We start from the raw sequence: 23,657 nt of genomic DNA on the forward strand, positions 1-23,657 counted from the left end.
GATGGATAGGAAACTAGCAACAGCTATCATGAAGGCCTGGAGAATGGGATGGGAAGAAGGCTTGTTTTTCATTTCTTAGTAAGTGAATTTTAAGGGAAATAAACCTAAGTGATGCTGGGTCCTAAGCCAAATAGGGGCAGAATGAGTAGCTACAGCAACTGGGCATTTTAGCATCATCTGTTACATAAAGCTGCATGGAAAGCTGTCTCTCCAGACCCAGCTCTAAGGACATCCTCCTTATAAAGGCTCGCCTGGCGTCCCCTGAGGCAGGCTCCATCCTGCGGCCCCAGTACCCTGCAGAGCCTCCCCCTTGTCTCCCGCTAGGCTGCCCCCTCTTTCAGTCAAGACAACTTTGTCGAATGAGAGAAGACTCTACCTTCTTCCTTCCTCCGCCGAAGTAGACACCTTCCTGACTTTTAATACATAAATTAGATTTGCCACGTTTAAACAAAAAATGCCGTATGTTGTGTCTGGGGTTTTTTTTTTTTCATGCAGGGTGTTTGCAAGGCGCATCGTGCTGTAAGCATCTGTGGCCGCGGCTGTTCTACGTTCACTGCTGTGGGAGAAGTGCCTTACTGGTTTCATTACTGGGTGGAATCCACTACATGGGTCGTGTTCTGTTGATAGCTATGGTGAAGGGGGCTATAACAACACTCTTGGGCATGTCTCTCAGTGCACAGGGGCCTACGTCTGTTGAGTATACACCTGGAAGTGTATTCCCGTGACCAATCCATGTGCTCATACTGCCCAAACAAAAGCTTCCTGAGGGCAGGAAACGTGTTGGCACATGGCCGTCTCTGTCCCCCACCACAGCACCTGCTCTATGGAGCCCCTCATGGCTGTTGGTTCTCTTTCCGGGGCAACCTTGGTGTACCTAGCTGCCGGTCAAGCCCTGCTTCTCCCAATACCAAGAAGCTTGTCTATTTTTAGGCAGCAAGGAAGAGTATCCAGTACTTTCTGCCCACAGCTTTACTCAGTAGACCAGATAAATGTGCTCATTCCTGATCAGTGTTCCCAAAAACCTATAAATGTCCCATTTTTGTGTCCTTTGTACTCCCCTCCACTGTTTTATTGGCTTGGTTCTTCTGCACAGGAGGGCTGGCAAAGCTGGAGGGAACCTTGAACCATGAAGGTCCTCTTTCTTTTCGCTGTTCTCTTCTGTCTGGTCCAAGTGAACTCAGGTAAATGTCTCCTGGCTGATGCAGAAAGCTGCTGGAGGTGACAGGGCAGATAGGGCAGGAACCCCAGGGATGAGTGTCCGTGTGGAGGGCTAGAGTGTCTGTGTACTGTTAATGGTGCAGGTGGACCCCTCTGGGGCTCAGCTCTGGACTGTTTAGGTCTTCCCTGTGAAGAGTTTTTTAAAAAGTGAAATACGGGTGATCAGGGTCATCTAACACAAGACAAAGGGGCACCTTAGCTCTGATACATTTAGGAAACATTCACCGCAGTCTGAGAAAAGTTCCCAGGAGGAAGTGATAGTTACATGAATGTCAGAGCTGGAAGGGACTATGGGTCTTCCATGGTGGCCCTGCGCTCTACAGGGGGGGGGACGCCGAGCTCCTGATATCATGACCTGAGCTGAAGGCAGATGTTTCACCGACCGAACCACCCAGGAATTCCAGTATGGCACATTGTAAAAAACAACCTTGTGCAAGATCTCAGCAAAAACTGGGGACTACCCTGGGATCCCATATCACCTGGGCTCTGCCATGGCTTGGGGAGGACAGCCACATGAAGACATGGGCCCCACAGTAATGAAGGTAGAAGAACCACAAGGGTAGGGACCTGGAGATCTGCATTCTAGTCTTACCTCCTCCAGTAGCTAGTGCTCTCTCCTTGGACAGTTTGTTTAACCAGCGGTGCTGGTTAATGAAACCAGTAAGGCACTTCCCCCACAGCAGTGAACATAGAACAGCCGCGGCCACAGATGCTTACAGCACGATGCGCCTTGCAAACACCCTGCATGAAAAAAAAACCCAGACACAACATACGGCATTTTTTGTTTAAACGTGGCAAATCTAATTTATGTATTAAAAGTCAGGAAGTTGTCTACTTCGGCGGAGGAAGGAAGAAGGTAGAGTCTTCTCTCATTCGACAAAGTTGTCTTGACTGAAAGAGGGGGCAGCCTAGCGGGAGACAAGGGGGAGGCTCTCCCCCCTTGGTGTATGGCGGGGTGCTCCTCAGTTATAGCCCGAGCAGTGAGTGACTGGTGACTAGGACAGCGTTCCTCCAGCACCCCCTCCTCGGGTGATCAGGTCTGCAGGAGAACACTGAGGCACCGCTGGTTAAACAAACTGTCCAAGGAGAGAGCACTAGCTACTGGAGGAGGTAAGACTAGAATGCAGATCTCCAGGTCCCTACCCTTGTGGTTCTTCTACCTTCATTACTGTGGGGCCCATGTCTTCATGTGGCTGTCCTCCCCAAGCCATGGCAGAGCCCAGGTGATATGGGATCCCAGGGTAGTCCCCAGTTTTTGCTGAGATCTTGCACAAGGTTGTTTTTTACAGTGTGTCATACTGGAATTCCTGGGTGGTTCGGTCGGTGAAGCATCTGCCTTCAGCTCAGGTCATGATATCAGGGTCTGGGATTGAGCCCTGTGTTGGGCTCCCTGCTCGCGGGCAACCTGCTTCTTCCTCTCCCTCTGCCTCTCCCCCTGCTTGTGCTCTCTCTCTAACAAATAAATAAATAAAGTCTTAAAAAATAAAATAAATGGTGCAAGACCAACACTGTGGCATTTTGTGGTTTTTGTTGGTTTTTATGGTCATCATAGGTGACATTTGCAGACCTGACATCAGAACTGTCATTCAACCATCTCATTCCCAAATAGGAAGAGCTCTTTTTTTTGAGATAGAATTGACATATGACCTTATACTAGTTTCAGGTACACAGTATAATGATTCTGTATTTCTATGTATTGTGAAATGACCACCCCAAGAAGCCTAGTCAATGTCCGTCACCACACATAGTTATACTTTTTTTTTCTTATGACAAATAGAAAATACTTTCCATATAGGGTAGTTGTGCTTGACCTACAAGTTCACAAGTCATGGTGAAGAAAAAGGTTTTCTTTTCTTCTTTTCATTGTAAGACATGAAACTAAAAATGGAGCCACAAGCTGAGAATCAGAACTATTTACAATTTTCCTAGAGACCGAGACCCACTCCTCCTTTATTCCACTCTGTTCTCTGAAAATTCTTTGTTTTCCCCTAATGCACTAAGTCCTGTCTGTCACCAGGAAGCTTGAGAATCCTGATATAATAATATAGGACAAAATATACACCCTTCTGGAAACATTTTGAGGTGTAGGTTATTGTCCATTTTAAAGCTAAGAAACCAAAGCTCAGTTAAACTGGAACTAGTCCAAAGACTCTGAACTTTGGAGGAATATAGTAGATATTCAGAGTTGGGCTGTGGGCCGGGGTCATCTTTTATTCTCTGTGCCACATGAACTTAATATCAACTCTCTTCTATTGCATCAACAGGGGATATTCCACCTGGAATCAGAGATGTTATCTGCCTTACGCAGCATGGAACCTGCAGACTTTTCTTCTGCCATTTTGGTGAGAAAAAGGCTGAAATCTGCTCTGATCCCTGGAATAGGTGCTGCCTACCAAATTTAGATGCAGAAGGAAGAAATAAACCAGAGGTGGATAGCAAAAACAATGGCAAAAACAATAAAGCTGAGACCTAACATGTAAGCTTCTGGAGGACTTAGCATCCAAGGACTTAGAAGGACATGTGGCTTATCGAAAGTGCTCAATAAATATTTGTTGAATGAATCCGGCAGCAAGGGTGAAGGTCTGATGAAAGAATTTCCCTAAAAGCTTGCTTACTTTACCTTTTCTGTTTTTTTTCCTTAAAAAAATCTCAGAATTTTGCAATAGCCTACCTCCTTTCCATGTTCCTGAGAGTATCTCTCACTGACCCACAGACAGGGGTGGACTAGAGACCAAGCTCCAGATTGATCTCATCCACAGAGGGACAGAAATGCAGTCAGTCAATCCTCTGGTCCCTTTCCCACCAAATGCCATCGGCCTTATCATCAGACCCAACACCAGCCTCCACCTACCTATGCCCCGGTCCTGACGAGCCTCGTCCCCTCCCCTCCCAGCCTCACAACAGGTGACATATAAATAGGAGTTTAGTTTGCAAAAACTAAACTCAACATTTACTCTTAGGTTATCCCACCTGATGAACACAACACAGTCTTATGGAGGATGTAGAAGCAGCTCCATTTGGGGGATGGAAGGAAAATGAAAACCGAATGGTTGAGCGGACTGCCCAGGTCGGCAGGTCATTGGAGGGATTCTGATGTGCTCACGGTGCAGTGTTACTTCTAAACAACAGACTTCTGAACACCTGTAGCGAGGTAGAGCTTCTATTCACCAAGATTCCTTGCACTTACAACTCACTGCCCTTTGCTTGTCTCTGGATCCTGCTCACACGTGCTGTCTATACCACACCTTTGAGCCAGGCACCCCAAGAGTAGTGAATATTAATTCCAGGTAAGAAATGTCAGAAAATACTTAAAACAATTGTGCTGATGGATGTGGGAGACCCCGTGCCAAGATTTTTCTAGACTAATATCTTGAGAAGTTGCCTCATGTCAGTATTCCTGCTCACTGCCTGAATCTGGTCTGCTCATGAATAAGCTGAACTCGAAGAGTCATCTGGAAAATAGACTCTTGGGTTCCTGTCTCGATTCCCAGGTCAAGTGTCAATGAACATTTGGAGAAATGCCTTGGGCCTCTCCCCAAGCTCTTTTACTTTTTGTTTTTTATGTTCTTTTTTTTTTTTTTTGAGGAGTTTTTAATAACTTTATTAGAGACTATATTGGAAATGTGACCTGGATTCCCAATAAAAATTCAAAGTTAGAAAGCTACTAAAAAATGAATATATAGTGATATTTAAAGAAAAATCCAGAGAATAGTGCAAAATACCAAAAGGAGTATAAGTAATATTATATCTTAAGATTATTATAATCCTCTTTCTGTCAGTGTTTTATAAGTTTTCAAGAGTAAGAATTAAACAAATATAGAAATATTTAGCCCAAAACATAATTCAAAATATCACAGAAAATGGATTGCTTTTGATCTTGAGACTTCCTTATATTCCCTCATTTCAGGATAAGAAAAATAACTGTCTACAAATACATTCCCCTATGAGCTTACTAGGTGCTAAAATGCTTTATATTTTTCTGGACTATTTCTAGTACTTGAATGAACTGTAATAGTGTTGGTAGGATGGGGAAATTCTTTTTTTATTATTATTATGTTCAGTTAGCCAACATATAGTATATCAATAGTTCTTGATGTCATGTTCAAAGATTCATTAGTTGCTTATAACGCCCAGTGCTCCATGCAGTATGTACCCTCCTTAATACCCATCACCGGGCTAACCCAACCCCCCACCCCCCTCCCCTCTAAAACCCTCAGTTTGGCTCCCAGAGTCCAGAGTCTCTCATGGTTTGTGTCTTATGTTCTAAATATAACCAGACAGACTTGTGGGTTGCTAGAGCGGAGCCTCTCTTGCCGGCAGGATTCTCTGTGGAGCGCCTTCTCAGAGGGCTGAGGTCCTTTCCCAGGCCTGGTGTGAATGCCTGCCTGGGAAGGGGGTGAGCTCCTCAGTTAGCATTTGCTCCCGCAACACAACACGGCTCCGTACTTCAGAACAGGTAGATGCTCTGCCCGGAGAATTGTCACTCCGTGCCCAAAACATCTGTCCAGAGCCAGCCAATCTCTTCTCTTGGTCTCCCTTACCTCAAAAATAAAATGAGGGAGCTGCTCTAGACCTCTGAGACCCCATCACATCTCACCAGTCTGTGGGGGTGAATTGGTACTTCCCCCAGCATCCGAGGTGGGGGTCTCGCCTCCATCAAGTGAAGCGAGGAGAGACGACCGGTCTCGCCTCCTTCCTCCGCGGTGTAGTCAGGTTAGAGTCTGCTGGAAACCCACAGCAGAGTCCGGGACTGGTCAGCAGGGGCTTTGCCCGAAGCCCTAAACTCTGCTGTTCACATTTTTCTTGATGGAAATATTTTCTTTCTTTTCTTTCTTTCTTCCCTTTTTTTTTTTTTTGTATTATGTTCAGTTAGCCAACATATAGTATATCATTAGTTCTTGATGTAGTGTTCAACGATCCATTAGTTGTGTAAAACACCCAGTGCTCATCACATCACATACCCTCCTTAATGCCCATCACCTGGCTACCTCCTCCACCCACCCCCCTCCCCTCTGAAAGCCTCATTTTCTTTCCCGAGTCCAGAGTCTCTCATGGTTTGTCTCCTTCTCTAATTTCTAGTGGAAACTGGGCCTGGTCTGGGGCGCTTGGGTGGCTCAGTTTGTTAAGCAGTAGACTCTTGATTTCGGCGTAGGTCACGATCTTGGGGTCATGAGATCAAGCCCCACATTGGCTCCACGCTCAGCATGGAGTCTACTTTTCCTCTCCCTCCCCTGCTTGCACACTCTCTCTCTAAAATAAATAAATAGGGGCGCCTGGGTGGCTCAGTCATTAAGCGTCTGCCTTCAGCTCAGGTCATGATCTCAGGGTCCTGGTTCGAGCCCCGCTTCGGGCTCCTTGCTCGGCGGGAAGCCTGCTTCTCCCTCTCCCACTCCCCCTGCTTGTGTTCCCTCTCTCGCTGTGTCTCTCTCTGTCAAATAAATAAATAAATAAATAAATAAATAAATAAATAAATAAAATATTTTAAAAAAGAGGAGGGGCCCCTAGGTGGCTCAGTCAGTTAAGCATCTGCCTTGGGCTTAGGTCCTGATCCCGGGGTCCTGGGATCCAGCCCCAAATAGGGCTCCCTGTTCAGCGAGGAATCTGCCTCTCCCTCTCCCTCTGTGCTCGCACTGTCTCAAATAAATAAATAAAATCTTAAAAAAAAACAGGAAAGAAAGAAAGAAAAAGAAATCGGGCCCGGTGTGGCCTTCAATGTGGCAAACGTTATCTTTCTTGAATGGGAAACGTGGATGTGAGGAGGGGGTGTCTCCCCAGTCAGATACGGCAGGAAAACCCACAGCATTGCCCTGCACACAGCAGACCCCTTGAGTGTTCGCTGAGGCTCAGAGGGACAGACATGAGGTGAAGGTAAGGAAGACTGGGAACACGGTGGGGTTTCCAGGATGTCCTCAGTAGCCTCCTTTCACTTTCCTTTCTCCTTGGAAGGAACAAGACGGGCCCTGCACAGACCTGGATGTGCCCAAGGAACTGGATTCAGGTTCTTGCTTTGCCTCTCTGAAATATTGAACAAATTACCTCATCTCCATGGCAATTTCAAAATTATCCAGTCGCACATGGTCCTATAAATCCCTGGTACGGTTCTAAGTTGAGGTGAATCAACTCCCCCAAATGTTAATTCCCAAAGCCAGAACCTACCTTGGCCAGGCGGGCAGCCTGTCGATACCAGAACTGACCACCAGAGGGCGCGCTGCTGCCTTCAGGGCGCGCAAACCGGATTTTATAACGGGGTGCGGGGCTGCTCCCATTGGCTAAACAAAGCAGCTGGTGGGAATCAAATCGGGGCTGAGAACAAAGGGAGCCTGAGTTGCCAACCCTTCTAGCCTGCATTTCTTGGCATTGGTTAAATTATAGTGTCTCCTTCATTTCTGCCCCCCAGTAGGTCTGTGGGAATTAATTGAATGGGTCAGGATATGTACTAAGGCGCCACCGCGCAGCTCTTCTTTGCGGGAGGGGGCAGGCCGGCAGCGGACCTGGGAATAATGAAAGCAGAGCCTGCCTGCATCCTGCTGCCGCCTGTCTGCCGGAGTTTTGACCCCAGCAGTGACCGGAGCTGAGCACCCTGTGCTGTCAGGAGGCAGCAGGAAGGCAGGGGGCTCAGGAGAGCATCCCCAGGTTCTAGCCGAGTCTGCCACTGAGCTGTGCCCCGGGACTGCTGCCCCCTGGGGTTTATAGGACAGGCTCGGGCAGGATTGTAAGTACACATACCAATGGTTGAGTGCACTGATCCTGCCTTTGGGTCCCAGATCTGTTTCAACCTGGGGATTCACGAGCCCTGTCCTTGCTCTGAGACACCTGCCTCACATAGTTAGGCGCAGCTGAGAGGAGGTGCGGGCAAACCCTCCACAGGGGCAAGCCTCTCCTCTTGGTGGAACCAGCGATGGGAGCAAGAACCCTCCACTGACCCAAGGAGGGGCTGAGTTTCCTGATGGTTGGGGGTCCCAGGCAGCCAGCGGGAGGCAGACCGGCCAGGCCACCGCCAGCAGGGTCCAATACCTGGCAAGTCTGTATGCCTTCCCCATAGCTCCTTTTTCTGAGGCAAGTATCATCTTGCCCACTGTACCTCTCCAAGACTCAGCCCCCTCTTCTGAGATGACTCAGTATGTAACTAGGAATGACAAAGGTGTTCCTTTCCTACAGTCAAATGGGCTCAAATGCCCCCTCCAGTGGAACCTTCCCTGGCCCCCTGCCCTGCATCCCTGCAAGCAGAATCAATGGCTGCCACTGTGTGCCCCCTCTGCGCACCCCCCCCCCCATGCCTTCCTCTTACGGGATCTGCCCCTGTGCTGCCATTATCCAGCCATTATCCATGGCCATGTCTGTTTGTCCCGCTCGACTTCAAAGTCCCCCGGACAGGTCTGGGTCTTACTCCTATTTAAACCATTAGTGACCAGCCAAGCACAATGTGAAATTGGTGAACAGATCCTTCTGCCTCGGGCACAGGGAAAAAGCCATGGTTTAAAAGAGCAACCAGCATATAAAAGAGCACTAGAACTCTGCCAAGCAGCGCAGATTAGCTGCAGAGGAAGGTGAGAAGCTTGTCCCCTCGCTACCTCTGAAGGTGAGATGTTGCCACCAGATCCCGCGCCTTGCCAACACCGTGCAGGAGGAGACAAGCATGCTAATGTCATCGAAAGTCTCTCGGGCCAAGCCCTGCATCCTCACACTGGGCAGAGTCGGGCAACCCAGCTCCCAGAGTGACTGTCTACCATCTAAATACCACCTGTCTGTGGAGGCAATGCCACAATATGGGGTTGGACTGGGCTTTTAACAAAATAAACAAGAAAAAGAATCTGGTTCAGCACAATTATGAACTTCAGCAGCAAAGGAAACTGAAAGCCCTGGGAGGTGAGAAATCCACCCATGGTCCTGAGCTACATCCCTCACTTGAGGGAGAAGCATCACGGTTCAGAAACTGTGAATAGCAGGCACGTCTATAATCCAGAGTGTCCTCAGCGTGGCCGGAGGCCAGATGAACCTGGGCTCTGCAGGCTTCCTTCTCACTGGATGCCAGTCAGGTGGTGCCCCACCTGCGGGTTATTCCCCAGATGACTCCATGGGAGAGTCACGTGTCTCCTCTGCAGGGAAACACGTGCCTGCCCTGGCGAAGTCTGAGAATTCACGCAGGGGAGGGGCCTGGCTGAGAGGTGCTGATGCCCGAGGTCACCCAGAGGGAGGCCTCTGGGCGCGTCCAGAGAGCATCCGTCCGTGACTCAGGCTGGGTCTGCCTGGCATCCGGATCCAGAAGAATTCTCATGCTAAATGCCGAGGGACCCGGGCTTGTTGTCAAGGTCTCCCTGCCAGTTCCACCTCTGGCAGCTCCTCGGGGCCAGCACCCGCACTCCGGGCTCCTCGGGCACCTGTCTCGGTTCATGTAGGGAGCAGGTATGAGTGTGCTCATAAAATAGATGAGACGCCTAAGGCTCAGAGCTGTGAAGTTACTTACCCAGAGCCACACAGCTCTACGGGAAGAAGTTCTGTTCGGATCTGCCAGGGAGCTAGCAGAATGGGGCATATTATTTTGAGGTTTCAGAGGCTTGCCTGAGGTCATATAGCGAGCTGATGACAGGTGGACACTGGGCCCTTTCCCCTCCATCTCATCCCCTCATCCTATAAAATCTAGAGAAAGCAGTGTCCACACACAGTGTCCCTTCGAGCTCTCCCTAACTTAATAAATACTGATGTGAGGGTCCGTGTGGGCTTAGCAGTGATAGTACAAGACTGCGTGTTACGAATGGCCTTGTATGTTATACCCGTGATCTACACTGCGGTGCGAATCATTGCCTGGATTCTAGAGAGGTGGAAACTAAAACTCACTGAGTGAAGAGACCCGCCCGAGAGCACACAGCTAGTGAAGGAGCAGGAAGGGGTTGCTGCCCATGCTTTCCTCTCTTGCCATTTGGGTGACTATGTGGAAGGAGTTTGGGGTTCTGCCAAGGCTCCTGCAACCCCAGATGTGGGCAAGGTAGGAAATGAGTTACGGGCTTTCCACTGAAACATCTCCATCTCCCTGTCCCGTGTTAGCATGAGCCCGCTCCATCCTTCCACCTGAGCATCCAAGGAGACGTTGGAATCTGTTGTTGGCATCTGAGAAGAACCAGAGATGCAGAAACTCTGGCTTGAGCCAGCCACAGAAGCCGACTGTGGCCTTCTCTTACCTTGGGAGCCGTCAGGTGTAGGCGTCCCCTCTGCACCTCGGGCAGCGGAGGGGGGGCGGGTGGGCGCAAGCATGAGAACCACCTGCCAGGGCAGCTGAGGCCGGGCTGTAGCCCTCCAGCCGTGGCCATGGCTGCGGGGTGGGTCTGCACAGCAGGTGCACAAAGGGGGAAGAAGGAGACTTGAACGTGGTGGAGCCGGGTGAGCTGGCTCTGGGCCCCAGGGGAATGGGGCCTCCTACAGGGTGGGGGTTAGCTCCCAAAGCAGCTAGAACACAACAACAGGCAATGATGAGTGAAAGAGTGAATGTCCGGGAGCATGGGGAGGAAGGGAAGAGGAAGAAATGAAGGAAGGAAGTTAAGGATGAATCCACTCGATGGCATCTGAAAGGGTGATCAGACCAGCTCTTACTAGAATGTAGGGAGGCTCAGGGACTCTGTCCCCACTCCCGCATCCTGCTGGCCCCACCCCTGTAGCAGAGGTGGGTCAGCTGCTCCCAGTGAGACCATCAGACTCTCCCCAGCGTGGCCCAGGGTGGGAGCTAGCACCTAGAGGCAGGAATGCTGCTGGAGCTGAAGAAATCCTGCAAGGAAGGCTTCCCAGCCTGGCTGTGCCTCTCCATCCTGCTTGCTGTAACGGGGAGCTGTCTCTCTACAGGACTGCTTCCACTGAGCAAAGCCCGCCGATGCTGGAACGACTGGGAGGAAAGACAGGAGGGCAACCGAGGCACCAGGGATGCACTGACACACGGGGTGAGGTGAGGGAGCGGAGGCCCAGCCCTTTCCCGGCAGACCGGGCCATGCGGGAGGCAGCCCAGCGCTCCCTGGGATTCACGCCCGCCTGACCGACTGAGAGCCGAGTCACAGTGACTCACAGAACTGGGTGTCGGGGGTGATGCTCGATGCTAGGTGTGGTGCCTGTCACAGGGGAGCATGACCGAAGGAACTGGAAAAGCTGCACATTTCACTTGATCGTTGTCACTGTCTTGCCACAGGGAGGAACCTGGAGGAGCACAGACGGTGAGGTCTGTCCCTAAGCCAGGGGAGTGTCCTCACCCTTTAGAAATCATCTTCCTCTAGAGCTGTGATTCCCAATGCTGCACTGGCAGCTTTTCACACTTACTCGTTCCGTCCCAGGCACCCCCTGCAGGGGTCTGACGGGATCCTTAGCTGTTTCTGTGAAGCGCTGAGTGGAGCTATTGTGCATTCAGAGCTGAGAACCACGGCCTCCCGCAGAGGGTCATGGCCGAGCCCTCCCAGCCGTGGTCCCTGCTGCTGTCACTTCCACGCAGCCGGTGACGCCCCCTCTCCACAAGCACACAGAGAGGGCTCGCAGTGGACCTCGAGGATCCTCCGCTTCCCCAGCGGTCCTGCAAACTCCCCAACACTCTTAAAACGGACCTCTCCGGGACAGAGTATTTTACTGATGTTTCTGGAAATCTTATCAAAGAAAGGCAAAAAATTAAAGTCTGGCAAATTAATGTTTTCCCCACATTCTAGAAGGAAAGTCCCTCTGCTTAGGTCTTTTAGAAAGCTGGTCTTAACCCAGGGTGTTCTTCCCATCCCAGCCTCAGTCTCCTGCACCCAGATTGTCCTCCTTCAGCCCACCCTCATGCTCTCCCCCAAGCCCACCTCACTCTCATCCACCACGTCTTTCCAGTCACCGGAACAAGCTGGAGTGGCCCCTTGGGGGGCAGGCAGCAGGACAACCAGGGGTTTCTGGTGACACTTGTGCCCCAGAGAATGTTAAGCTGGGAGGGGTTGGGCTTTCCAGGGATGGTGTGGGTGGTCCCACACTTCAGGCTGGCTTCATGAGTGACTGTAAGGTGAGTGCACGCAGCTATCTCTTCAGCTCCTGACCGTGTTAGATGTGCAGCTCCTCAGGACAGACATTGAGTTTTGAGGACCACACGGGCTTAATTCAGAGTGAGGAAGGAAATAGTTCCCTAATTGCTAAAATGTTTCTCACTTCCAGAAGAGTCAGGAGCCCACTGTTCAACAAAGTAGCATTTGGTTTCTGTCCTGTTCCACCTTGAGGCTCCCTGGGATCATTAAGGACTGGAGGAGATTACCCTAAGTGATATAAGTCAAACAGAGAAAGACAATTATCATATGGTTTCAATAATTTGTGGAACATAAAGAATAGCATGGAGGACATTAGGAGAAGGAAGGGAAAAATGAAGGGAGGGAAACTGGAGGGGGAGACGAACCATGAAAGACTATGGACTCCAGGAAACAAACTGAGGGTTCTAGAGGGGAGGGAGGTGGGAGGATGGGTTAGCCTGGTCATGGGTATTAAGGAGGGCACGTTCTGCATGGAGCACTGGGTGTTATACGAAAACAATGAATCATGGATCACCACATCAGAAACTACTGATGTACTATATGGTGACTAACGTAACATAATAAAATAAAATAAAATAAAATAATAAAAGACGAGGAAGATTTCAATGAGAGAATAAATGAATGAATCCTTTGGGGGGAAAAAAGAAGGAGCACCTCCCCTCCCTTCATATCCCAGGAAGTGAGGCTGGATTCTTCCAGTTAGGATCCAATCAAAGATTATGTCCTCCTGGAGAAGGCAACGACGGTGGGCTGGGGAAGTTGCGACCTTCAAAGAAGAGCAAATACAATAGGGGGTAGGAAAATGAATAGCTATCTTGTTTATTTGCCTGTGTAGAAATAAAAATAGAAATAGATGTCTCACACTAAAGAAAAAGGCTTTTCTCTCTGTAGGAGACTGTCTCCAAAGGATGAAGAAATGCCAGTAACCATCTCTGAGCTCATGCTTGTGAGGAAGACGGATAGAGCTTGAGGGATAAAAAAAATGAGGGTTGATTCATACCTCTGTTACGTTATTCCCCATGAATCTTCAATGGATGTGTCACTACAGAGCTTTGTGGTGAGGCTTGCTGACAGAAGCAGGGCTGTGTGTTCTGGTCATGCTCTCCCAGGAGAGCCTGGGAGGCACATGATGGCCAGAAAAGGAAGGGTTCCTTGCCTGAAAATCCCTCTGGCTGGCTGCAGAGGGTGGTCCTAAGAGCTGGAAACACTGCAGCCTGTCAGGAAGAGACCTCTGGTATGGAGAGACCCCGAGACCGGAGACCCCTGCATCGTCCTCAGAAGCAGAGGTAGAGAGACAGGTAGACAGGCAGTGTGTGAATGCATGAGCACGTGCACGCGCACACACACACTCCGTGATTAAAAACAGAGAACACAGTAAGAGACGGATAATGACAGACACAAGAACACAGAGACAGTGATAAAAACAGGCAGAGAGAAAGCACGAGCAAGACAGAGGAGGACTGAGCTCAGTCCTCAGCAGCAGAGCAAAGAGACCAGGAAAAGATACAGATGTTAGGGGGACGGTTCTAGGGAAAGGCAGGCCATTCCAGTTAGGCTGAAATGAAGACAAACTATTTCCTTGTTGAGAAAGTGGGTGTGGCTTTGTAGTGGGTCTGCAGGCTGGTACTTGTAGCTTCCCCATCTCTCCAAGGAAGAGGCAAATATTCAAAGTCAGTCAAGTGGGACTTTTAATAGGAACTTCAGGGACCTGAACAAGGCAACCTATGACACTAAGCCCCAATTCTCTTGAAGAAAATCTAGTTCCGAGGCTATAGGGAACCAACTGGACAGAAGCAAATCTCACCCCTTTGGAAAGCAGCGTCCCCCATCCTGACGCCAAGTTCTCTTGTTCAGTGGACCAGGATGTTCACAGCACTATGAACACAATGGGTGGGTGGTCTCCAAATGTCAATCTCCAGGAGAATTAAAATCGAGGCCATGATCAAAGTCATTTTTCTAAAATATGTACCACGTGTGACAACATCTAGATATTTTTGTTAATCCCACCGCCCCCCAAGTTTTTATAGGTTGCTGTCAGCTGGACACGTTCCATGGCTGGGTGTGCAGGTCTGAGCAGGTGTTACGAGCTATGCATGTGTGTACATAAGTAGCGTGCTAAAGCCAAGATCTGGCCCGAGGCCAGAGTGTTTCCTAAAACATACATCTTGTGAAATGCTTATAACGAAACACAAGTATGCCCTGAACACAAGATAAATTTTGAGTCATGGTAGTTTAAATCAGCATGTTCCTATATCCCTATCCTAGATTGCGTTTTTCATGAGCTGACAATGCCTGGCACTCAAAAGAATGAGAATCCAAATGCAAGCAACATAGAAAAATAGAAACCGTGTGTATAGCAATTATAAGAGGGTGAAGAGGAAGGAGGTGGATGGAGCAATGGAAGGAGAATCAAGGAGTCACAGAGGTTATGTCAGAGAGAAATGACATCAGGTGAAAGGGGCAGTGAGGACCTGCATGAGGTGGGAAAAGGGAAAGTGTTCCCAGCCCTGACAGGTCAGGAACGGAGGGAATATATGGAAATGTAGCTTCTTTCGGAGCTACAGCGAGTTCTGTAACTGGGTTGGGCATGTGGGCATGCACATCTGTGCACATGTGAGTGCTGGAGTGTGTTTTTCTATAAAGGTTGTGGGAGGGAGGAGAGGTCCTCCAGATGTGTGGCGGAGAGAGGGAAGAATGCAGGTGTTGTCACAAACCACGCGTACCTCCGGTCCAGGCTCTGAGCTGGGGCTTCCCTGAGGTCCATGTGACAGAATGTGTGGGTACAGTTCGTATGACACAGCCAGCATTTCACAAAGGGCATGTTGAGCCAAAAAGGGCCAATGTCCTAGACTCAAGACCTAACGGAAAAGTGAGAGAACACCTTTGCTCTGTGAAAGGAAAGATCTCAAAGCAAGAGCAGTTAAAACTTAAGTGACTTCCTAAAGCCAGTCAGAGCCAGGCATTTGGAAGAAGTGAGCCCAGCCAATGAAAGATCATGAATGGGAGATTCTGATTTAGGGGGCTAGTATTCTACATAAAGGGGCAAGAGATCTTTGGATACACCTTGATGTTCCCATGTATGAGTGTGGGCCCTAGTGGTTAAATCATCGCATTTTTCTGAAGAAGCCAGAGATAGGGATTTTTATACAGAATCTTTACTCCTTTAAATGTTGGCAATTAGTAGCAAAATATGTTGGGAGCCTCTATGTCACCCATGGGTTTCCAATTCATTAGATATCGCTCTGACTCGGTTCAATGAACTGTGAGGATTTAGACTTGTAATAACCTCAGGAATTCAGGACTCCCCTCCCGTTGGCAGGCAGAGAGGAAATGGAGGGTCCAGATGGGTAAGCAGCTAACCTACATGCACATGAACTCTGGCACCAGAACGCTGGCCTCCAGATGTCTTGCTTATACTATAGCTCACTGTGGTAGTTACCCATTGCACAACAACAAATGCTGAGTATCTGTGGGTTTCTGTGGGTTGTGGGAACTGTGCACAGCTTGGTGGGGTGCTTCTGGATCAAGGCACTCATGACGTTGTGGTCAAGCTGTTAGCCAGGGCTGCAGTTCAACTGAAAGCTCAGCTGAGAATGATCCTCTTTGTGACGCTCACTCCTGCGGTCCTTGGCAGAAGTAGATTCCTTGAAAGCTGTTAGATTAAAGACCACTTAAGTTCCTCACTGGGTTGGCCAAAATTTCCCTTAGTTCCCTGCCAAATGGGCCTCTCCATAGGGCAGCTGTAAGTATGGCATCTGGCTTCCCTCAAAGTCAGCAAGTCAGAGAGCAGAGGGCACCCCAAATGGAATCCATGGTCTTTTATAACCTAATCCCAAAAGTGGCATCCATCACTACCACCTTATTCTATGTGTTAGAAATGAGTCAATGAGGTGACCCTGCAAGGAAAAGGAGGGGATGACACAAGGGCATGAATACTAGAAGGTGGGGCTCATCAGAGGCCATTTTAGAGGCTGTATCCACTCTCGTTGTCTCACAAATGCAAGCCAGCGGTCCGCAAGCCATGGGGCACTCACTCCAGCCAGCTCCTACCTATTTTTAGGAATAAAGCTTTATTGAAAAAAAGCCACAACCATTTGTTTGCATATTGCTTACAACCACTTCGGTACCACACCCCCCAGAGCTGAGTAGTTGCAACAGAAACTGTATGATCAGCAAAACCTCATTTTTTTTTTAATTGTACGGTCCTTTACAGAAAAAGTTTTCTGCTTCCTGATGCATGCAACCAAAAAACCTTTTTTTAAATATGGAAGAGGAGATTGACATAGAGATGCCAAATTCATCATTTGCTTGCATTTCTCTCGATGCTCTGTCATCATACATACCACGGTGACCACTTCCGTGAGGCACTTACAGGGGAATTCTCAATTCTAGGTCAAGTGGGTGAGGTACGGCTTCACTTCCCTCAGTCCTGTTTGGTTCTGTCCCACCACATAACATCATACACCTTTCCCCTGGAAACCCCACTCACGAAACCTTTGGCCAGAAAACGGATATGAAGCATAATTATGTGTAAGTGTTGGATCATTAAATTGTACCCCTGAAACTAATATTACCCTGTATGTTAACTAACTGGAATTTATTTATTTATTTATTTATTTTTTTAAAAGATTTTATTTATTCATTTGAGACACAGAGATAGAGAGAGAGAGCACGAGCAGTGGGAGAGGCAGAGGGAGAGGGAGAAGCAGGCTCCCCGCTGAGCCAGGAGCCCGATGTGGGGCTTGATCCCAGGACCCTGGGATCATGACCTGAGCCGAAGGCAGATGCTTAACCATCTGAGCCACCCAGGTGCCCCTAACTGGAATTTAAATAAAAACTGAAACAAACAAACAAAACATAGTTATAATGACCTAAGGTCATAAAGTGGCATAATCCTAATTCAGCATAATCTGTGAACCTATCTGGGCTCCAAACTTGAATTTTACCAAGTCACTTTATTCCTCTTAACCTCAATTTCCTTATTCTTTTTTTTTTTTTTTAAGATTTTATTTATTTATTTGACAGAGAGAGACAGCAAGAGAGGGAACACAAGCAGGGGGAGTGGGAGAGGGAGAAGCAGGCTTCCCGCCGAGCAGGGAGCCCAATGCGGGGCTCGATCCCAGGACCCTGGGATCATGACCTGAGCGGAAGGCAGACGCTTAACCGACTGAGCCACCCAGGCGCCCCTCAATTTCCTTATTCTTAAAATCTACATTATAATGGTGACCTCACACGTTTTTGCCACACACACACAAAAATGCACTAAAGTGCTAGTTACATACATATAGACAAGCTAGGTACATCCTAACAGTTCCGTAGATGCCAGTCATTATGTGTGAAACATCTGATGTTTTCCCATTGCCTATTGCAACAGTAGCTGATAGATTCATTTCAAGTATCAGTTCTGATTACATAAAAGTAGCACAAGTCCTATGTTCTTAAAATGTTTCCATGTCTTGCCTTTGGGTACATCTCTTCTTCCACCCCAGCCCCCAGCCCACTGATGAGTTGTAAGAGCCACCTACACTCTGAAAATCCTTCCCAAGGAAGCAGCCAGCAGACCGTGTCGGCTGGTGGCAGGTGTTGCTATGTGATGAGCATTCACGGGGGCTGAGCATGAAATGCAGCAGAAGAATCTGATTAGAGTGCAAAAGTATAAATAGTAATGCATCATACACACATCATTTCATTTGGAAAGAAAATAACTGCCGTCAGATGGGTAGGAGGATGGTAGGGTAGCCTTATATATGAATTTTTATGTACTTAATCCCTTCTTGATTTTGCCTTCGGGAGTCGGGAGATTCATCCCCTACAGTGTTCGGTGTGATTTTAGTTTCTGGGAAAGGCACAAAGCATCGCACTAAGGTTTCAAATTCCTGAACCAGTTTCAGCCTGACTTTCTCTCCACAGCAGGTCTCCCTTCTGTGCCTGGTGACGTCAGACTTTCATTCTCTCCGCTCAGTGACTGGGTAAATGTTGGCACCAATCACACTTCATTCTATTTGGAAGGCATTTCGAGAGACAGATGCCAGGAAGTGATCAACTAGGGAGCAATGGGTTGAGGGCATAGGAGCCCACGTGAGCCCAGACCACTCTTCTGAGAAATTTGGTAACGAATGAAAGAAGAGGGCGACATCATGGTCTCAGGAGAAAAGAAAAGTCAAGTGCAGGTTATTTTCAAGTGAAGAATTGAGTGTGACTGGGGACTACAGTGAAGAAGCCAGTGGAGAAAGAGAGTAAGAGAAGGGTTTATGTAATGGCATGTGGTTAAAAAGGCGGAGTTTGAAGAGTGTAGAGAAGAGAGCCACGGAAGGAAAAAACTTTCCTCCGGAACAAGAGAGAGAAGCCAAAATAGGTGCAAACAACAAAAATTCCAGGGAGAGTCTGGAACATGTGACCTGCTGGGGAGAGGATTGGTCCCCGTTCCTTTCCATCCCCCTAAGTCGAAACACTTGGTGAGAGAAGGAATTAATTTTTAGAGCTCTTGTCTAGGTCTTCTACATCTGTGACTCAAATTGTGCCCTCTGAACCATCTGGGCGTTTTCTCACTCAGAAAGGCTATCATCATGTTATCTAAGGTACAAAGAGAAATATGAGGAAGAGCCTCACCCCCGAGGAAGAGTCTCCGCCTCGCCCCGGCCCCCCCAAAGAGCTGCCTTCATCTCTTTCCTGCAGGAGTTGACCTGGGTGTGTCCACAAGTGGAAGGATCCACCCTTGAAGTCCCAGCCTGAATATAACGTGAAGGTGCACTCGGGGGGCCCAAGAACTTGGCCGCAGTGAACGTCCCGCACTGCATACAGCATGCACTGCCTAAGGGCTCACCTTCAGACACAAGATCGTGTTCGGACTCTGCTCTCCTGAGAAGTCCCATTCTACCGCACAAAGCCTCTCATTTCTTGTTCTTGTAATATTCTCAGACGGCATCAGGAAAACCTGGCCCTCACTTGAAGGAAAGTTAAGGAGGGTAATTTGGGGGGATTTGCACTTGTGACCCAAGGAGGCACTGACAGGAGCTCTCTGCGGAGAGTTGGTGCAGAATATGGATATGGAATCACTTTCTTTTATTCTCCCTTCCCCAGAGCTAAGCGTATGCCTGTATCTGCTAGACCCACGAGTCAAATCCTGAGAGACGATCCCTCACCACAGGCAGTGGTGGGGAGTCCGGGAGTCCGGCTGGATTAGAGAGGTCCAGTTTGGGAAGAGTGGGGAAGGGCTGTGTGAAGGTAAAACATGGTGGGTGTGCAGAACCTAGAAAAGCAGCACCATCTCTTCAAACTGATTTATTCTGCATATAAAGAAATGAGGCGTAAACATGGCGGTGTAGGATGATTTCAGTACGTGGATGATGTACAGGGCCTCCGTGAGTCTCAGTGTGAGGCCACAGAAACAGGGATAGGCTCAGTTGCCCTCCCCAACAGTCTCTGTGTCAGAATTTTGGCTGATGTGGAAATGTTGGGGTTCGGAGCCGACAGCCAAGAAAGAACTCTTGGTGCAAAAGCGTGGGGTTTTATCAAAGCACATGGACAGGACCTGTGGGCAGAAAGAGTTGCTGCACCAGGGTTGTGAGGAGTGACTGATTATATACTTGGGAGTTGGGGGAGGTAAAGACGAAGGAAGTTTCCAACAGAATTTTCTTTTTTTTTTTTAAAGATTTTATTTATTGACAGAGAGAGTCACAGTGAGAGAGGGAACACAAGCAGGGGGAGTGGGAGAGGGAGAAGCAGGCTTCCTGTCGAGCAGGGAGCCCGATGCGGGGCTCGATCCCAGGACCCTGGGACCATGACCTGAGCCGAAGGCAGACGCTTAACGACTGAGCCACCCAGGCACCCCTCCAACAGAATTTTCATATGTTAAAGAAGATTCACAGGATCCTGGAGACCTAGCTATTATCAAGCTAAGGTTGTTTTTCCTCTAGCAAGACATTAATGTTAAGACAGTTGGGAGTTCTTGAAGGGACACCTGGGTGATTTAGTCAGTTAAGTGTCTGCCTTCGGCTCAGGTCATGATCCCAGGTCCCGGGATCAAGCCCCGAATCTGGCTCCCTGCTCAGTGGGGAGTCTACCTCTCCTTCTCCCCCTCCTCCTGCTCAAGCTCTCTCTCTCTGTCGAATAAATAAAATCTTAAAAAAGAGACAGTTGGGAGTTCCTGCAGGAATGTCATACTCTGCCTGCTTCAAGGATTTGTCAATGGGCTGCAGGGTATATGGAAATTTAATTTTATCTACATTCCCTTCTGCCTTTGTTCCCCACATCACAGCCCCTGGGCAGAGAAAACGGGTCGTGCCTCTCCTGAGACCTTCTTCCTCTGGACTGTGTCTGGTTGCTCGAGAACCACACTGTCGCTGCAGGGTAGAGGGGTAAGGGACCCAGGGCCAGTCCCTGGGCATCAGTACTCACCTCACAGTGGCTCAGCTCCCAGAGCCGTCATTGACACCATTTGCAGGAGGATGATTAAATGTCTTTTAAACACAAGGATTTGGGAAAGAGTTACCCAATTGTATGCACAGCATTCTCAACCCTTCCCCTCAGCGTTTCTTGAAGGACCTGTCAGTGGGTGGTCAGCCTGTTAGAGAACTTAAATCTTAGATCTAGTTTCTCATGAATCCATGACCTGTCTACCACATTAAATGCAAACCTGCCCAACGTGCTCATCCGCTTGACTTTGGCCCAACTAGACAATTCACTGCTCCCTAACCTGGCTCCATGCCTTACCACCTCTGTGGAGGCTCCCAGGGAGAACAGTCGTGTCTGACTCTCTGCTGCACCCCATCAACCCAAGGGCATCCTGTGACTCCTGGCGAGTTCCTCAGGTCCAACTCTTGTCCCTTCTTTGCACACCTCCCTTGCCTTTCTATTGATATAACCCTCCTTTCTTTGTCCAGTGGATGAAGCACAACAGCAAATAAAGTGTTCACAATATAGGGGCATTCGCAGGAAGGCTGCAAGATGCAAAAATGCCAAGAAAGCTCGCTGGCTGAGGATGACACAAGGTTTTTGTTCACACTGGATAGTTGGGTGACAACAAGTCAGCCTGTGGGAAATAAAGCCTCTGCTTCTACTTGCTCACCTCCTGACCTTGAGAAGTAGCTCTCTGCCTTGGGTTTGGAGGGAAGACAGTATCTTCTAAAGCAGGGGAAGGCATAGGTAGATGCCTTCAGGAGCTCTGCAAACATATCAAGGCACAAAGCAGGGCAGATGGGACCACCTGCTCAGCTGGGCTTTAAAACCTCCCTGGAGGCCTAATTCACTGGCAAAACAAAGTACCTCCATGTTTGGTCTCCAACTAGAGGCCTACAGTTTGCTTCCTTTCTGGAAGAAAAGGTAATCTATGGTTATATAATTGGAGGAAGGTTTTCTTTTTCCTGTTTCCTTGCTTTCATTATTTTGTAGAAAAATAATTAAGCTAAAATAGCAGTGATAAATCAGAATGCTAGAAACCACCTGGCATATACCTATTCATGATAGTGAGAACAGGTAAACAGGAGGCCACAATAAGCTGGCATTGACTTGCAACCCCTACCACCGTCTCAAAGATTCCACGTCATGCGAAATCTTGAGATGCTGATGAGGTATTCAGGAGGGCCGTGCAGAGCAAAGCACTATTCTAGCTGGTGACAATGCAGTAATATCACAAGGAGGGGAATGCAGAGAACTTTAGTATTGTGATGGTTTAGAGCATGGACTTTAAAGACAGTCAAAGTCCAACCAGAGAAACTGAAATAAATTTAAGAACCTCAAATGGGGAGAATTTAATATAGATGGTTATCTAAGAGAGCTGAGAAGCCAAATGTATGGTGAGTCACCTCAGAATTTGCAGCAGGGGAAAGGTACTACTGTCCCCAAGGCCAGAGGGACCAAAGGAGGAAGGAGGTAGTATTTCCAAAGCCTAGGATATGGCACTCCCAACAGGTCATGGCGGACCTGCCTAGTGGAAGCTAGGACCACGGATGACGTGGCTTTCTGGTAGGAATTGGAGGCACAGAGGAGGTGCTTCCTGAGGTACAGCAGAGGAATACCTTGGCTTCTCACCACCTCCTGCCCTCCCACCATCTGCTAAGGCACCCCTTTGGCCCAACTATGTGGTACCTGGAGAGCAGGGGTTCCTGCAAAATGTATACAGTTCCCTGCAGTTCATAGTATGGCCATTGACTAGCTGGGTGGCCTAGGGCAAGTCACTCAACCTACACCGCTGTGTCCACCACTGTAAGACTGGGATAATGCCTCTCTTCCTGTGTAACTCATCCAACAGCGGCCATAACAAATGGCCATACAGGAGAGGGGCGGGGCCACGCTGGGACTGTGATAAGGTAAAGAAAGCAGCGGATATCCCAGATTCCCGTGCTGGGAGTGGAGGCCATCATCTTTAAGCTGCCTGAGTATCACCATCCCCTCACTGGTTATGCTTCCTGAGGGCTCCCCGGTGATGCTTGGGTCCCATGGTCATTGGCAGTTGTCAGCCAGTTTCACAGCATTCACTCTGAGGACTTCCACGGCCTGCTTATGGCTGAGGTGCAGATGCTCAGAGAGCGAAGGAACTTACTCAAGGAAACTCACGGAGTCAGTGTTCGGGCTGACAGTTAAACCGCTAACTTCTCTCTCCAAACCCAGTGCCTGCCTCCATGTAGCAGTGCCCCTGGGCCCGAACCTTGCATCAACCAAATCTCTGCTCCGTATTTTCAAAATCGAATTAAAAAAAGAAAAGATTGGTGGAAAGTCTAACACAAAAGAGTTAAATAACTGACGTCTCTCCTCCTCAACCTTGTCAACATCGGGAAAGCGCGTCAGAGCAGAGGGAGAATCCAGCACGCCAGCCAGCGCGTCGGCGTGTGGGGTCTGCAGTTCCGAGCTCGGGACCCGAGGCACCAGCTCTTCCTGGCGCATCAGATGCCACAGGCGGGTATTCGGTATCAGCTGGGGGACGTGCAACTACTAGGACTGGAGAGGCAACGAGTACTTTGGACATTCAAAAAAAAAAAGGTACAATAAGCCAGGAAGAAGACAAACCCCAGTTACCAGTGGTTCCCCCAGGTAGAGGAAAAGCGAAGAACATTGTCCAACTCTTCTATTATTTGAATTTTTACCACAAACATTCAAAACTTTTATAAACCTTCTCAAAATACTCCTCAAAGTTCCTTTTGTAGTGAGGAGGATACCACTGCCACAGCCCAGTCCCCGAGCCCCAGCTTCCAAAGCAGCGGATGAAGAAAAATAGCTTTCATTCCCAAAGAGCCTCTCATGACAGAGTGGCATTGCCTTAGAAATGCCTTCCAGTCTTTGAAGGAACCAGGTAGACCACGAGGTCACTGGGGAGGTCTGTTTTCCATGTGGAACAGTAAATCATCCCCCCATGAGCAGAGGACTCCAGCCCCACACCCGGGTTCCTACAACGCCCACCCCGCCCTCTCTTTTATCCGATGGAAG

At 48.8% G+C, this 23,657-nt stretch overlaps 1 protein-coding gene across 1 annotated transcript; it reads left to right on the forward strand.

Annotated features, from left to right (window-relative positions):
* The first annotated feature begins 1,126 nt into the window (after positions 1 to 1,126).
* LOC118009887 (sperm-associated antigen 11-like) lies at positions 1,127 to 3,691 on the forward strand. Its single transcript, XM_035003883.1, has 2 exons — positions 1,127 to 1,181; positions 3,483 to 3,691. The coding sequence occupies exons 1-2, from the start codon at positions 1,127 to 1,129 to the stop codon at positions 3,689 to 3,691; spliced, it is 264 nt and encodes an 87-aa protein (XP_034859774.1).
* Positions 3,692 to 23,657: the final 19,966 nt, after the last annotated feature.

This window comes from Mirounga leonina, unplaced genomic scaffold, assembly GCF_011800145.1.
Source record: "Mirounga leonina isolate KUSES-001 unplaced genomic scaffold, KU_Mleo_1.0 Mir_128, whole genome shotgun sequence".
Taxonomy (NCBI): domain Eukaryota; kingdom Metazoa; phylum Chordata; class Mammalia; order Carnivora; family Phocidae; genus Mirounga; species Mirounga leonina.

Bases quoted from the DNA above. Each gene is read 5' to 3' on its own strand.
- LOC118009887 (XM_035003883.1), top strand. From the start codon at position 1,127: ATGAAGGTCCTCTTTCTTTTCGCTGTTCTCTTCTGTCTGGTCCAAGTG. The intron at 1,182-3,482 runs GTAAATGTCTCC...TTGCATCAACAG, and splicing joins TCTGGTCCAAGTGAACTCAG to GGGATATTCCACCTGGAATC.